Below are 18,028 nucleotides of genomic sequence, written 5' to 3' on the forward strand. Positions count from 1 at the left end.
CAAGTAAGGAGACAACTGAGGAAGCTACACATAGGAAAAGCTGTGGGACCAGATGGAGTTAGTCCTAAAGTTCTTAAAGCCTGTGCTGACCAACTTTGTGGTGTCCTCTGTCACCTGTCCAGTCTGTCCCTAAGGCTTCAGAACGCGCCAATGCTGTGGAAAACATCCTACATGTTTCCTGTTCCAAAGAAGGCAAGTGCCCGCCTCTTCACCTAATGACTACAGACCAGTGGCACTTAACGCCTCACATTATGAAGACCTATTAAACACTGGTCCTAGACTATACAAGTCCTTTTGTGGTAGACCACCTGGACCCACTGTAGTCTGCCTATCGGGTAAAGATTAGAGTGGAGGATGCAATTTATGTGTCTGCTCCACAAGGCTTATTCTCACCTGGACAAAACTTGTAGCACTGAGAGCATTATGTTTTTTTAATTTTTCCAGTGCATTCAATCCCATCCAGCCATCCCTGTTAAGGGGTAAGCTCAGAGATATGCAGATGCATATGCCTATGATGTCCTGGATAATGGACTGTCAGGCAGACTCAAGGACTACGTTTCTAATACGGATGTGAGAAACACTGGAGCACCACAACAAACAGCTCTGTCTCGTTTTTCTTTACACCTCAGACTATAAATATAACACCAGGCCATGTAACTTGCAGAAATTCTCAGATGATTCTGCGCTTATGGGGTATATTGACAAAGGGGATATAGGAGACAGATACAGGAGTCAGATGTAGAACTTTGTATCTTGGCGGAAAGAGAACTGTATTCATCTTAGCATCAGCAAAGCCAAGAACTGGTTATTGGCTTTCGCTGCACCAAAGAGCCTTTATGTTCGGTCACTATTCAAGGAGTGGATGTAGAGCAGGTCCACTCCTACAAGTACAAGGGGGTCCACATTAATGACAGGTTAGACTAGTTTCAGAACACAAAGGAACAATATAAGAAAGGGTAGAGCAGGCTCTTTATCCATAAGAGACTGCATTCCTTTAATGTGGGAAGTGACATCCTTCACATCTTCTATAACTGATGGCCAGTGTGATATTCTACAAAGTAGTGTGCTGGGCTAGTAACATCACTTCAAGAGAGGCCCACCAAATCAACAAGCTAATTAAAAAGGCAAGCTCAGTTAAAGGGTACACTCTGGAACCCCTAGAGGTAGTAGCGAAGGAGAGAATTAAAACAAAACTGAGTGCTATTATGAACAATACTGCAACTCCTCTCTCTGACACACTAACACAGGACTTTCAGCCCACAAATTATTCAGCTGAAGTGTGTCAAGAAACACTACTGGGGCTCCTTTACACCAATAGCAATACGCAACTATGACTATGACAGCCAAGTCAGTACTTTTCTTTCTTATGAATTTTATATTTAAAGAGCTTTTATAAAAAGCCAAATTTCTGAACAGACATACAGACACATCTTTTTATTAAGATGAATTGTAAGAAAGGAAAGGCTAAGGAAATTAAAATTCTTAACATCAGGTTCTCAAGCATGACTAAGTACTGAGTTTTGATCAAGCAGCTTTTTCCCTGGCCCTGGAAGAATCTCAGAAAAAATAACTGATTCATTTCAGCTTACTGATAAATTGTCAAAAAGGCTGCTGCCTTCCAGAAAAACACTCTGCTCATACTGCCTGCTAAATATCAGTTCAACATTAGTTTTTAGAAATCTATGTGTAGTAGTAAATGAAACTTTCCTTCAAAAATTAAGTATGAATAATAAACAAAGCCATACAGTGATCCCTCGCTATATCGTGCTTCGCCTTTTGCGGCTTCACTCTATCGCGGATTTTATATGTAAGCATATTTAAATATATATCGCGGATTTTTTGGTGGTTCGCGGATTTCTGAGGACAATGGGTCTTTTAATTTCTGGTACATGCTTCCTCAGTTGGTTTGCCCAGTTGATTTCATACAAGGGACGCTATTGGCAGAAGGCTGAGAAGCTACCCAGCTTACTTTCTCTGATCCTGACGTAGGGGGTGTGAGCAGGGGGGCTGTTCGCACACCTAGACGATACGGATACTCGTCTAAAAATGCTGAAAGAATATCTTCACGTTGCTACCTTCTGTGTGCAGCTGCTTCGTGAAGCGACATGCTGCTTTGCATGCTTAAAAGGGCACGTATTGATTTCTCTCTCTCTCTCTCTCTCTCTCTCTCTCTCTCTCTCTCTCTCTCTCTCTCTCTCTCTCTCTCTCTCTCTCCTCTCTCTCCTCTCTCTCTCTCTCTCTCTCTCTCTCTCTCTCTCTCTCTCTCTCTCTCTCTCTCTCTCTCTCTCTCTCTCTCTCTCTCTCTCTCTCTCTCTCTCTCTCACTCTCTCTCTCTCTCTCTCTCTCTCTCTCTCTCTAGCTTTGTGCCGCGGTGCTTCGCATACTTAAAAGCCACACAGCCCTATTGATTTGTTTGCTCCTTTGAAGAGAAGATATGTTTGCATTCTTTTAATTGTGAGACTGAACTGTCATCTCTGTCTTGTCATGGAGCACAGTTTAAACTTTTGAAAAAAGAGACAAATGTTTCTTTGCAGTGTTTGAATAACATTCCTGTCTCTCTACAACCTCCTGTGTTTCTGCGCAAATCTGTGACCCAAGCATGACAATATAAAAATAACCATATAAAAACATATGGTTTCTACTTCGCGGATTTTCTTATTTCGCGGGTGGCTCTGGAACGCAACCCCCGTGATGGAGGAGGGATTACTGTAATCGGTGCCTTTCAAAACCCACTTAATTCCAAGTGACAAGTGGAAAGTCATCATTAATAAGGTCACAATTAGGGAATTCATTCCCGGGAATGAAACTGCAGTAATTCCCGGGAAAACGGGAACGGCCAAGCTCGCATATATAGCGTGTAAAAGTGTAAAAATCGATCAAGAAATAACAGAGTTATAGTTGAAAATAATTAAGGTGGCGCCATTGCTGCAGCTTGCACTTCATCAGACTACAGCTTTGAACAGCAACTTGAAATTGCAATGCGTCACCCTGCTGCATCCGCATTATCTGTGCCAAAAAACTTGCCATCACAGAATGATGTTTCAGAGCAACGGCAAGCGCGGGTGTTGTTTAGAACAAGTGTATCAGTATCTGATGATTGTGCCGCCTACTTCAGTGGAGGCACAGCGTGCTTTCTCAGCGGCTGGCGTACTCTGCATGAAGGTGCACTCTAGCCTGGACGACTGCACGCAGGACACGTTGTGCTTTCTATGCTCTTATTACTGCAACTAACTAGATACATGTACTTATATGACAGCAAGAACTGCTTGTAGATAAGGTTAGTGTTTTATTTGTGTCAACATATTGCAGTAGTTTTATTAAAAATAAGTGTTGGACGTTCTAAAACCGTTCAAATGTGAGATGCCCGTGCACTGTCATCCCCGGGCGCCCGGGATTCCAGAATTCCCGGGAATGGATGAACCCGTCCGAGAATGGATTCCCTAGTCACAATGTGCATCATGTTTTTGATTGGACAATTAAGAAATACTGCACAGCAAAAAGAAATATGGCCAGCAACAGCCACAAAGCCAGTGACACTAACCTGTACAAACCCTAAAGCTAATATCCATTGATTGATCAACGATGTATATTAATACTTCAGACCCACACCTACTATTTGCTATAAGAGATACAATAAAGGGAGAGCATAAGACAGTTAATAAACAGAAACCAAACTGCTCTATTTATACAAAATTATACTATGTAATTTCACTTTACTAGCGTGCAAAAAAATGATATATTCTTTTACCATTGCTGTTCAACATGTATTAATAAAGTCAACAAATACTGTAAATACTGTTATCAATTCTAGCTTAAATATATTAAAGCATGGATACTGCTGGATGATTAGGGAAGTTAGACAGATTCTATGTAACAAAAATTCTAACTAATCTTGGAGGTCCCAATACCCAATGATTTCCATAATTTAAATACAGTATAAGTTAAGGATGGCTTGAATATAAAATTATATTGTAATGGATCTGCAGAGAATTTCTGTGCCTTAAACTGTTACATACATTGGTTCGTTATTTTGTGCAAATTTAATTATCGATGACTGAAGCACAAAGCAAGATGAATTTAGAGGAGTTCTAGTAAGATGTTCTTTCCAGGGCTAACTATGAAGGTTAATTTACTTTCTACCACTTCCTGTTATCTTAAATTATAATTTTCGTAACACAGTAGTAATACTGGAGGATAAATAATGCCATAACACCCTTTACTTTTGATAATTGTAGTGACATCCTTTAAAGACAGTGGGGGAAAAGTATTGAATGCATCAACATTTTTTTCAACAAATATACATTTCCAATGAGGATACTCTCATGAAATTCTCACCAGACATTGGCATTAACTCAAGAAATCCACAAATAAAGATTTCACAACATTAAAGGCCATACATAAAAGGAATGTGTAATAAAGTGGAAGGACACGGGGAAAAAGTATTGAACACACTAAGAAAAAAGCAGCACACAAAGCCAAGGAAAGGCAAGGCACCCAGCTGAAATCCGTAAGTAATAATAATAATAATAGTTAGAAAATAATTCCATCTCCTATCTGTGCAAATTGATATCAGCTGGGTTAGTATATATTGATGGGCTATAAAAATGTGTTTTGCTACCAAGGTGTCACACAAGAAACATCTCATGATAGGTAAAAGCAAAGAGCTCTCCCAAGACCTCTACAACCTGATTGTTGCAAGCCATATCAATGCAACTGGTTAGACATTTCAAAACTTGTGAATCTTCCATTAAGCATAGTTGGGGCCATTATCCGCAAATGGAAGGAACATCAATTCACCATCAACCAGTCTTGCACTGGAGCTCCACAAGATTTCTGACCAGTGAGCGAGAAGGATAGTCAAAAGAGTAGCCCAAGAGCCAAGGACCACTTGGAACAAGTTCCAGAGGAGACTTAGAGACAGCAGGTACAATTGTTACAATTACAATACTTTTTCCTTGTGTCATTCCCACTTTATTATACATACCTTTATTTAAGGCTTTTAATGTAGTGGATTCTTTATATTTGTGGAAATCTTGTGTTAATACCAATGTCTAGTGAGACTTTCATGTGAATAGGCTAATCGGAAATATATTTACTGAAATAATTGTTGACTTGTGCAATACTTATTTCCCCCATCGTATGTGGAGTTTTGCCTTCCATATAAATGAGTTTACCGTTACCTCAAGATCTTTGAAGATGGATTTGTTAATATGTATGCAATTACACAGAAAGAAAAAAAAGTTTTGAAATGATATTCATTTTAACTTTATCAGTTGTACCAGTAAAAGGAAGCTGAAGAACTGAACACCCATTAGCATAATGTTTGATGCTTTCAACATGTTGAAGAAACTCAAATAAAAAACATAACACTCAAAAAGCAACCTCTCTATATATCTAAGGCAAGGAATGAAACTCAGTAACTCGTATTATATACTCCATCAGTTTGGGCAAAATACACTGTAATTTCTCTTAAAATTATACATTGTACATATCTTTCAACATTGAAATTGTCTGAAATATATTATGAATGGGACCTTCATTTTGAACAAAGCCATTTACTACAAGGCCCCACTACATCATATTTCTTTGGACTGTCTTAACACCATTTTTAGTGAAGGCATTTACTCATCTACAAGATAGTGTTAGATTTGTAATTATTTTTAACCCCCTAGCAGAAATTTTCAGACTAACACTGGATAGAACTAGATTGTAGCAATAATCTGACAGGAGTGTATATGCCAAAACAGATTACTTCACTCACTTTGAAACAACTGCCTCAGTAGTGTTACGAGTATGAATACAAAACAATATTGTGTGCGTTCCTGAGAAATGTTATGGCTTGCCTTTACTTGTGAACATCTTTCCATCAGATGGTTCTTCAGCAAGTGTATGATCTGGACAAGGTAGTCTACATTACTAAAAATCTGAGACATGATCTAGATATTCTAGACCAGGGTTCTCCAACCTTTATTCCCCCTGAGAGCTACTTTTACAAAATGAAAATGGCCGAGAGCTACTCATGCTTTCTAACATTTATTCTCATAGCTTATTTCAACCCAAACAAACTGAATAAGCTTGTTTTGCCTGAACATTTACAAAATGTTGGTGTCCACAACTCACATTTTGCATTAAAACATCAAAAAAAAATATTTAGTTCATCTGCAAGTGCATTTTGTATGTCTGTATGTATTTTCTAGTGTATCTCACACTATTGAATTAAAACATGAATGCTGTCAAAACAAAACAATACAATTACAAATACACAGATATTATGTATTCATTTGTCATTTTGTTACATGTCACTGTTTTAGTTCACGATAGTATTCATTCACATGTCCAGTTGCATGTGTGATGTGTTTTTGAGTTAGTTAAATATCTAGCACTACAAGAAGTCAACAAGAGAGGTGTGTGATGGCATGTAGCAACTTAGGTTCACTCTTATGGAGTCATTTAAATGTTCATCTGTCAGTCTTGTTCTGAACTTTGATTTCATGACATTCATGTCAGAAAAGGCAGACTCACAGAGGTATGTAGACCCAAACAAAGCAGACATTTTCAGAGTTGCTTGGTGAAGATTCTTATAGTTATCTGGCTCTACTAAGCTCCAGAAAAGCCAAGAATGCGGTTGAGACTTTAACTGCACATTATTTTGAAGGTTTACTAATATACAATATATAAAATCCAATGTCGACCTGTCTGTATGTCACGAGAGAACTACTAAACGGATTTAGATCGGGTCTTTTTTCTGTAATTTGCTTGAAGATTCCAGTTGATTTTGTGACTTCTCTCATTTTGCTAGGGGTACCGATATATTTGTGCAAATCCAAGAAACAGGCAGTGGGCCGACAGGAGGGGCCATCCTCACTCACCAGCTTCGGGACATGTTCCTTAACTCCGCTTAGCTAGCAAACGAGAGAACAAATGAATTCAACTTTGTAAGTGTTACTTAGGTCTTGAGGAGTTTGAGCTTGAGTTCGATATTCTCTTAAGTGTATGCCACATTGAAAAGATAGATTGCAATTCAGATTGTGGATTGTGATAATTTTTTGGAAAGATCGCCCAACCCTAATTTGACTAATCAAGTTTTCAAATTTATTTAGGATTCATTAACTCTTTGGAGATCTACTTGGAAAGGGGCTGCGAGTTACCAGTAGCTTGCGGGCGATGTGTTGAAGAGCCCTGTTCTAGACCATAACAAAGACTGAAGAACTTTATGGTTACAAACGGACTTTATCACTACTTAAAATGATAATGACAAAAAACGAAAGGATTATCACTTACATAAAATAAAGCATATCAAAAATTTTGCAGCAACAAAGAAATATAAAATTGAAGGCCAGCATTAGAATTGGACATCAAAAAAAAAAAATGCGCATATATATATATATATATATATATATATACACACACACACACATACACACAGACACACACATACATACACACACACACACTCGAAGCAAAAAAAAAAAAAAAGGCAGCAATACCCATGTGAAAAACTGAAATCCATTGTTAACTTCGAAAGCAGTGTCCCAATATTTAAAATGTTGACCACAACATACATCTCTTCAACAAAAGTTACAAGTAAATGACATTCATTAGCACTTAAAGTGTAGAAAAGATGCATGCAACAATAGTACAAAGCCAAAGCTGTCATACCTAAAAGGATGAATGCATGTTAATACTTCTAAAAACTCAATTTACAACATATTAGACTGACTGCATGGATTTAAGGAATTTGCTAAGAAATAACAGTTAAAATAAACTGCATAAATATATGTTCACTGTATATCATGTGCTGGTGTATTTTGGGAGAGTATGTGCTGCCTGTGTGGTAAAAATTCAGTCTTTTCTTGCAGTCTCTAAAATCTCTACAAAGGCTCAAAATATATGAAAGGACTGCAAAAATGATCAGCTATAACAGAATGATGAAAGATAAATAGTGATGTAATTTGGCAAATATTATCCAATAAAAGATACATAAAAACTCAAATAAATGCAAAAAAGGTTAACAACAAAAAATAAAACAGCTGTCACAGTGAGCCACAATACAGACAGGATACGGTAATACTTTCTGGAGTTATGGCTAGTAGAGCACAAAAAAAAAACAAAAAAAAAAACAAAAAAAACCAACTCACATTTCGATAGATAGATAGATGATACATACTTTATTAATCCCAGTAAAACTATTAGATAAGAAAAAGGTATCACCTGAATTAAACTAAAATTCAATACATTCCTAAAGGCTTAATAAACAAGCAGAAGGCACATGAAGCTAATCAAACTACTTGCCTGCCTACCAGCAATAATATTTTGACAAGACACAATGGTAATAATTGCTGTTTACTATATACTGTAGGTACCCTCCAGTTTCCATACCCTTGAGGATTTAAAATGAATGCCTCGAGTCTCCCCAGTTGAGTAGTATATTTTAAGATGAAACACATCTACAAAATAACAACTATTGCTTTCTTGTTGCATAAGCCAAGGAAGTAAATACATGTTGTAAACTACTCATATACATTTGAAATAGACAAAGCAAGAAAAGCAACTGAAAGATAATTAGTATAAAGGCAAGCTAAATCAATACCACTATTTTCACACGTGATGTATCAATGCAGTATAAAAAAAAAAACAATAATCTTGAAAATCGTCTTTCTAAAAAGGTGGCTCTTGTGGTTATCATCACACTGGAAAAAGAGTTGGTATCTTTCAGCTTCCTAACAGAAAGAAGCTTCAATAGCCAATAACACTAGGAGAGACTGTTTAATAAAACAGTACAGGTTATAAATGTTGTTGGGAAAATGTCAATAGCTGAGCTACAGTCTAAAAAGAGGATCCAGGAATATACTGTACATGAGTCGATTGTTATTACTGGGACATGGGATCATCCACTGATTTATTTGCTCAGCTGGCAAAATGGCACAGGTCCAAGTCCATGTTAGACGTTGGCTCAAGTTCTGTATAGTCATTATGACAGATGTCAAGGAAAAGGGAACCTTCAGTATATAAACTAAACATTTCTAGTGAAATACATATCAAATCAAAAGTCAGAATATGACATTTAAAAAGAGAAAGGCACATACTTCGATGTAGGTCAAATATTATTTTACAATACTACATACACACAGTAAGCTTAAACGACAATATTGCCTGGTGGATATGTAGATAAGCCTGTGCTTTTTTTGAATGAAAGCCTATTTCCTATTTCTAGTATCTCTGTGTGGCACTGAGAAAGTCACTTACATTGCAAGTGTTTCACTTGTTTTAAAAAAAAAAAAAAAAAAATAAGTGAATGTATTCTAATATAAGTTACCTTGAAAAAATAGTCCCTGCAAGCAAGTAAACAATATGAACTCACCTGTCATGATAGGTGATAATAGCTGTCAAAGCTCTCACACAAATACGATAGCACATCAAATGCACCTGACTACTGAGGAAGTCTTTAACTCTAAAAGAAACAAAAAATGTTTAAATACAAGACTAGAGATACCAAAAGAAAATAAAAACAGTACAAACAAATCATGCATCAGGGCATTTTTAGCACAACCACTTGCATTAGTATGACTGGTGCATTAGACTGGTTTTCCTTCATTTCAAACTTAAATAATGATTTCAGATGTTTACCTTATAAATGTAAATAAATCTAACCTGTTGCATTACAGTACAGTTAGAGTTAAATCTTTCTGAGTAATACAGGAGAAGACATAATAGAGCAGAAGGGTTAAAATATTTTACACCTTTAATTCTATTTTCTATATGAACCTTTTCTTGGTGAAAATCGTAATGATCCAGGTACTAATATGGCAACAATGGGCAAAAAGCAGAAAACAAACTTGGGTAAAATGTCAGTCCTTCCCAGAGTGAACTTACGGACACATGCACCTCAAGTCCTAATACTTTTAACTGGATCAGGGAAAATTTCCATAGGACTACACAACAATCAAGTTATTATTCAACTTAAAAAGAATCACTGTACTCGAACCTTAAAGGGAAAAAAGTACTGCTGTATAATCTATAGTAGATAAAAAATATGCAGTGTTTTATTTGATTAACAAATTAGTTTCTCAACCTTTTTTTGACAACTGAACTCAAACTACTTGCCTTAAGAGCCTCATACCCCACCCACAATTTTAACTAAATAAAACCTTTCAATAAAGATTTTGATAACTGCCACAGCAAACATCTTGGTTAGTTTCTTTTCACCTTGTGAAATATTGATATTACTACCACTGCTTTTGTTATTCTTATTCTAATTAACTCAGAACAGGCATTTAAACTACACTCAATGGCTCAACTATATTTTTAGTGGGACACTTGTGCCTGGAATATCCACAACACATAAGACTGAGGTTGCAAACATTAAAAGATTTTTTTTTTGTGGGAGCGCAGGATACAGGATTGCAATGGCAAGGTCCTAATGAAATGAGGTTATAGCATGACCACAGTCCTGTTGGATTGAATGCAAAAAGCTGTCATTACGGAGATAAATTAATCAAGTCTGATTCTGAAAGTCCCTGTAGTCTTACTGTCTACCACGCTGCTTGGTAGCTTATTCCAAATGTCTATGGTTCTCTGTGTAAAGAAAAACTTCCTAATGTTTGTGTGAAATTTACCCTTAACAAATTTACAACTGTGTTCTTATTATCTTGATGAACTCATTTTAAAATAACAGTCTTGATTCACTGTACTTATTCCTTTCATAATTTTAAACACTTCAGTCATATCACCTCTTAAATCTTTTGCTTAAACTGAAAAGGCGCAGCTCTTTAATCTTCCTTCATAATTCATCCCCTGTAGCGAGCCTAGTAGCTCTTCTATGGACCTTTTCTAGTGCTGCTATGTCCCTTTTTTGCCTAGAGACCAAAACTGCACACAGTACTCAAGACGATGCCTCACCAGTGCATTATATAGCTTGAGCATAATCTCCTTAGACTAGTGCTGTATAACCTAACATTCTGTTTGCCTTCTTAATGGCTTCTAAATACTTTCTGGAAGTCAGTAGAGTCCACTACCATCTACAATCTCAGTTTGTAGCTGAGAAACTAGCTGCAAAACAAATCCAAGGGAGAGCCAGTGAAAAAGCAGTCTTTCGCGATAGCCTTTGAAAGGCATCTTTTAACCAACTCTTTGTATTAAAATGTTTGTCTTAATAAAGTTAATAATTTTAACAACTGAGAGCAACACTTCATTGAAATCTTTTTTTTTTTTTTTTTAATAAATGAGAGCAACTCTGTGCAAAACTCAATTCACATAATATGTTGTGCATCCTGCTTGATTTTCTAAATTAAACCCTTTTGAAGCATGCCATTATCTGTGCCAATCCTGATACAGTTCTCCCAAAGATCACCCATTGATTTTTTGTATTCATCCAGCATTTCAAATATATCTGCCTCTATAATTCTTTATGGTGTAGTAAAACGATGCAAAAAATCCTTAATACTTCTCCCAGACAAAACGAATAAAAACTAAAAGATGGTGTAGACTTGCTGCATTAACCAACTCGTTAGCCTGAAGTTCAAGAATCTTTTTAAGACAGATGGTAGCATACTTTCATTTGAAAAATGCTTAAAAAAATCAAATTTAGGCGAAGTTTTAGCTGTCAATGCTGTTTTTCACCATCACTGCTGAAAAGTCCAAATTTTAAGTACTCCTCATTGTACTTGCAAAGCTTTTCTTGCTTTGTGCTTTTTGTTGACTTAGACTGCCTGTTGGCAATTTTCTTTAATTAGTCATTAATCAGCTCATTTTGAGTGGGTATTTTTAAAGAGGATAATGCTTTGAAGGTTTTTTTTTAAACTGTAACCTTAAACAGAGCTAATATGTCATAGTCACACAAGACATTCTAACATACAAAATCACATGACATTCAACAATTAGGCCAGTTCTGCTAGCCATTTATTTGTTTTTTTTCATACAAACTCAAAAATTATATACATTTTAAAAGTATTAATGCACTGTACATTCATAAAATATGTAAAATAATGGCTATGTGCTCTTCAAACTATTCATTATAGTCCTTATATTTGAAATTTTCAAAAACAATTTGTTTTGTTCAGAGTTAGCACTTCTAAGAAAATCATAACTAACTGAAAATAATTCTAGATAGAAGTTACTTCAGTTACCTCACCTTCCATTGGGTAAGAATCCAACTATGGTAGTTCCAACCACAAGAAGTCCGACTCCAGTAAATGCCAAGGTTACTCTAAAACATGGAGAAAAGCAACAGTAACCAAAAGGAACAAGGCATATGACTAAGTTTTAGACACCCAAACTTTAAGAGTTTCAAAATTTAAAAATGTGACTTTTTGAAGGTTCACACAATAAATGATGTAATTATTTTATGCAGATGTTTAATTCTGGACCTTAATCTGTTTCTAATGTCATGCATTGAGTTTGTATGTGATTTGTGGAAAAAAAATGGTAGAACAACACATATGCAGTATACAGAGTTGAGGAATGCCCACCAATACGTGATAAAAAATATAAGCATGCAAAAACTAAACATCCTTAATCTTCATGCACAAATAAAGTATTATATAAAAACCTGGTTATTCTTGGTGCCAATTTACCATTTCTGGCAATCAAAATGTCTTTGTCTAATTATATTAAAAAAATGTACTTTTACCCTTGTTTAAAAATTCAAGTGGTCCTTGAACATACACACAGTATTATTGGATCAACCATTTCCCATCTGCCAACACAGCATTGTATTTAATAAAAAAACACCCAAGACACAGGCAAATAAAAGTGTAATGATAAACAATTGGTGAAACATTTGCTTACTGAATATTAGAAAGCCAGCCATTCTGCTTACTAGGTTATGAAAATGAATCACTGTCATTTTGCAAAGAAACTGCAACATATGACTGCTGCAGAGTTCACTTCATTTGGATACTGTGTCCTTAGTTGAGTTAGAACAAAGGAAATTTTGCCATTAACATGGTGTAAATAATTTAAGGTTGGGAGCATGTGCAACATAAATTTATGAGAATTAGCAGAAGTGCCTCATATTTCAACTTGATTCCATATCTTTGATGCTTTCATGTTTTTACTTTTGCCGAGTCTTAACTGGTACTGTTGCATTTGTTTGTTTTTTTATATTGGCTGTTAAGGTTGAACAGCATTTTATTCCTTGGGCATAAGTTTCTTTACTTCTTCAAGGTGCTATTGGTGTTTCAGCTTCTTTTCTTTTGTCTCAAATGTCTCCTCACACCCTGTTATATATAGAAGTTGTAGGTAACTACTCTTTGAAATGACTGAAGAGCGTGTGTGTGTGTGTGTGTGGGTGAGAGAGAGCGAGAAATTACTGCTACATTATATGTATGTCAGAAGAACAGACAAAGCAAAAATGTTACATAGGATTTGATCAAGGGGACTCATAGTAGGTGTTTCAATTGCTTTACATAAAATCTCAATAAATCAGATAACATGCCATTACCTCATAATTTTTTGCAATAACTTCTTGTTTAATCAAAATATTTAAGCACTAGTCAGATCCTAAAACTGACATGAAAGTCAATCACAACTATTTGTAGTCAAAACAAGACAACTCAAACACCAAATAGGCAAAAAAAAGAGCAAAAACCACAAGTGAACCAATTAATTTATTTCTGCTTTCCTAAAAAGACTTTTAACAAGACAGCCAACAAACATCTATATATCCATCTATTAAGAACATGCAACAATTTCTGCCTTCAGTCTATCATACAGAAATGGATATGCAGTGAAATGAGTTTGTTTACGGGATCCACATCTGGCTTCAATATGTTCTATACAAAGGTTTATTGAATAATTAGCTTTATTGTTATGAAACATGTAATGCAAAAAAAAAATGCCTTGAGATGGTCAGGTCTATGAAAGGCACTATATAAAACAAAAATTGGTTGATGGAGACAGTGACAGCAGAGATCGTTTTCAGTGGAGCTCTATAAAATTCTAACAAAACAGTCACCTTAAAAAACTGACAGTATCCAATATATCTTTGAAACTTTAGTTTCATCTCATTACAGGATAAACCAATTAAAACATCACAACTTAATATATAGTTCAATATTGTACACCGTTTACTCTATATGAATACAGTTTTAAAAATTGTATGACTTGAGAGTTGGTCTCGTCCGCTGTTGGATATGGACATGTAGGAGGAAGCTACATTAGCTGCAATGTGTTATTTTAACCTTTTTTATATATATATAATTTTGAGATATCCTGTATTTCTTCATCCTGAGGGGAATTTAATAATACTACATGCAAGTACAAATAAGCATGAGTAGCAAACAAAGGGCTCAGAAGGAAAAGGCAGCAAAAGCCCCATCAAAGTCTAAACCAACCTTAAGTTCACAGTACAGTAATCCCTCCTCGATCGCGAGGGTTGCGTTCCAGAACCCCTCGCGAAAGGTGAAAATCAGCGACGTAGAAACCATATGTTTATATGGTTATTTTTATATTGTCATGCTTGGGTCACAGATTTGCACAGAAACACAGGAGGTTGTAGAGAGACAGGAACTTTATTCAAACACTGCAAACAAACATTTGTCTCTTTTTCAAAAGTTTAAACTGTGCTCCATGACAAGACAGAGATGACAGTTCCATCTCACAATTAAAAGAATGCAAACATATCTTCCTCTTCAAAGGAGTGCGCGTCAGGAGCAGAGAATGTCAGAGAGAGAGAGAGAAAAAAGAAAACAATCAGAAATCAATAGGGCTGTTTGGGCTTTTAAGTATGCAAAGCACCGCCGGATAAAGCAGCTGCTAGGAAGGGAGCAATGTAAAGGTAGTCTTTCAGCATTTTTTAGAGGAGCGTCCGTATCGTCTAGGGGTGCGAACAGCCCCCCTGCTCACACCCCCTCCGTCAGGAGCAGAGAATGTCAGAGAGAGTGAGAGAGACAGAGAAAAACAAACAATTAAAAATCAATACGTGCCCTTCGAGCTATTAAGTATGCGAAGCACCGTGCAGGAAGCATGTCGCTTGACAAAGCAGCCACATTTAAGCCCAGCAAGGAAGAGAGCAATGTGAAGGTAATCTTTCAGTGTTTTTTGAGGAGCGGCCGTATCCTCTAGAGGTGCGAACAGCCCCCGTGCTCACAATATATTTAAGGAGTTTTATTTAATAGGTAATATGCGCTCTGGTTGGGTAGCTTCTCAGCCATCTGCCAATAGCGTCCCTTGTATGAAATCAACTGGGCAAACCACCTGAGGAAGCATGTACCAGAAATTAAAAGACTCAGTGTTCACAGAAATCCGCGAACCAGCAAAAAATCCGCGATATATATTTAAATATGCTTACATATAAAATCCGCGATAGAGTGAAGCCGCGAAAGTCGAAGCGCGATATAGCAAGGGATTACTGTACAGCCTCCCAGAGGCTGACCTGGAACAGACAGGCAAATGTACAGCCCTGCCAGGATCTTGACACGGCACTATTGGCTCATATATACAGGAATTCCCGGGGTTACGTACAAGATAGGGACTGTAGGTTTGTACTTAAGTTGAATTTGTATGTAAGTCAGAACAAGTACATTATTTTAATAAATGCTATTGTTGACCAACTGTAACCAAATGCTCTACCAATGAATGATGGAGTTTCACCTCTCTCTGACCTTTTATTATTTCTACTTTATTTTCAATGTTGATCAGATTTGTGTTTCAGAGACATTCTTGAAGGGTGAAGACAAAAGGTTAAGATGAGCTCTTCTGCACAGCACTGTACAGCTATCACAGCAAGCAGGCATCCCTCGTCAGCATGTCTGGTGTACTGACAAGAGACAACATCCTGCTATGTACGTAACAGTACAAGCAGGCTTGCTATTGAGAATGAATGGGAGTAGCGAGGGGCGGTTTACCACCCACCCACCACACAGTCACCTCCACTACAGTACGCAGCCTGCAGCGTGCGTCCGTCCACTGAGAACGAACATGGTGCGGCCAAAGGCGTGTAGTGAATCGCCCACCACTGCCCCCATTCAACAGGCAGCCCACCCGAAGTACACTACAATAATAATAATAATTCTTTGCATTTATATAGCGCTTTTCTCACTACTCAAAGCGCTCAGCAATTGCAGGTTAAGGACCTTGCTGAAGGGCCCAACAGAGCAGAATCCCTATTGGCATTTACGGGATTCGAACCGGCAACCTTCCGATTGCCAGTGCAGATCCCTAGCCTCAGAGCCACCACTCCGCACAATGCTACCCCCCACCACCCCATTCACCCTCAATGGTCACCGCTTGCAGCATTACCAGCCACCCACCGAAAACGATTCGGGGGGAGCCGTGTGTTGTGGGCGGGCAGTGAAACGCCCTACACCGCTCCATCCAGCCTGTGTCTAGTCAGGAGCAGTGGCTACTGCGGCGGCGTAGAAGGCGGACAGCGAACCGCCCCATTAAGCCTCTGTCCTGCACACGAGCGATAGCTGTGGCCCCAGTGACTATGGAGTACGGGTCACTGCTCGCTTGCCGCTGGGAGCCGCCCGAGGGACACTACACTGCACGAGCAGCGAAATTGCACCCCTCCAGCCACTACTTGCAACGTCCTCCGGCCAAAGATGACAGAGCGGCAGTTAATGAGGCGCATGCGTCACAGCTGCGGCCTCGTTTGTAAGTCGTAGGTCAGGTGTCCGTAACCTGGGGACTATCTGTATGTATGTATGTATGTATGTGTGTATATTATTATTATTTATTTTATATATATATATATATATATACATATATATATATATATATATATACATATATATACACATATACAGACACAGACGCGCACACACACACACACATACAGCACTGTGCAAAAGTTTTAGGCAGGTGTGAAAAAATGCTGTAAACAAAGAATGCTTTCAGAAATATAAATAATGATTGTTTATTGTTATCAATTTACAAAATGCAAAGTGAGCGAACAAAAGAAAAATCTAAATCAAATCAATATTTGGTGTTACTACCTTTTGCCTTAAAACCAGCATCAATTCTTATAGGTACACTTGCACAAAGTCAGGGATTTTGTAGGATTATAGTCAGGTGTATGATCAACAAATTATACCAAACAGGTGCTACTGATCATCAATGTCACACATAGGTTAAAACAAACACAGTCATTAACTGAAACAGAAACAGCTGTGTAGGAGGCTTAAAACTGGGTGAGGAACAGCCAAACTCTGCTACCAAGGTGAGGTTGTGGAAGACAGTTTCATGTCATGGCAAGATTGAGCACAACAACAAGACACAAGGTAGTTATACTGCATCAGCAAGGTCTCTCCTAGACAAAGATTTCAAAGCAGACTGGGGTTTCAAGATGTGCTGTTCAAGGTCTTTTGAAGAAGCACAAAGAAATGGGCAACGTTGAGGATCACAGATGCAGCGGTCGGCCAAGGAAACTTAGTGCAGCAGATGAAAGACACATCAAGCTTATTACCCTTCGAAATCAGAAGATGTCCAGCAGTGCCATCATTTTTAAAACAAACGTTTTTCATATTTCAGTAGTAAATGACAAACTGTAGGCATAAACTATATAATGTGTGAAGCCTGAAGTCCATAGATCAAGTAAACACTTTCACAAAAGATTCAAGGAATAGACAACAGCTTCATTGGCATAGCGGTAAGATTTGCTGAATTGTAACCAAGAGTCCCCGGTTCGATCCTCACTCACTCCTATATTTGCCGTTTTCAGTAGTGAGCTGCTCTTTTTGTTAATATTATACAGCACACACATACATTTGGTTTGTGTCTGTAACACACAGTGTGCATTTATAGGACTTGTAAAAGTTACCGCTTTTTTTAACCTTTATTCTCTCTAAATCACGATCACGATACATACTACCGCCCCACCCCCCACCCACCCAGGGATCTGACGCTGTTAGTTTTCATTTGAAACGGAATAACTGGAGATGAGTGGTGTTTTGAGACAATGGAACTGGACATTCTCTCATCTGGAGGGATAAAAGCTGAGACACAAACGATGGCGAATCTGCCTTCTTTGTATCTCACCGTCACTTGATTTTTTTTTTTTTTTTAATTCAGTTTTATTGAGTGTTCC

General features: G+C 37.4%; 1 protein-coding gene across 1 annotated transcript in view; it reads right to left on the reverse strand.

The window, feature by feature from the left end:
* The window catches only part of gpat4 (glycerol-3-phosphate acyltransferase 4), a 79,854-nt gene that overhangs the window by 18,997 nt on the left and 42,829 nt on the right, over positions 1–18,028 (reverse strand). The window contains exons 5-6 of the mRNA XM_028799050.2: positions 12,131–12,205; positions 9,362–9,451 (exon numbers count right to left, since the gene is read on the reverse strand). Of these exons, the coding sequence (XP_028654883.1) occupies positions 9,362–9,451; positions 12,131–12,205 (165 nt within the window). The remainder of the gene's footprint in view (positions 1–9,361; positions 9,452–12,130; positions 12,206–18,028) is intronic.

This window comes from Erpetoichthys calabaricus, chromosome 1, assembly GCF_900747795.2.
Source record: "Erpetoichthys calabaricus chromosome 1, fErpCal1.3, whole genome shotgun sequence".
NCBI lineage: Eukaryota > Metazoa > Chordata > Cladistia > Polypteriformes > Polypteridae > Erpetoichthys > Erpetoichthys calabaricus.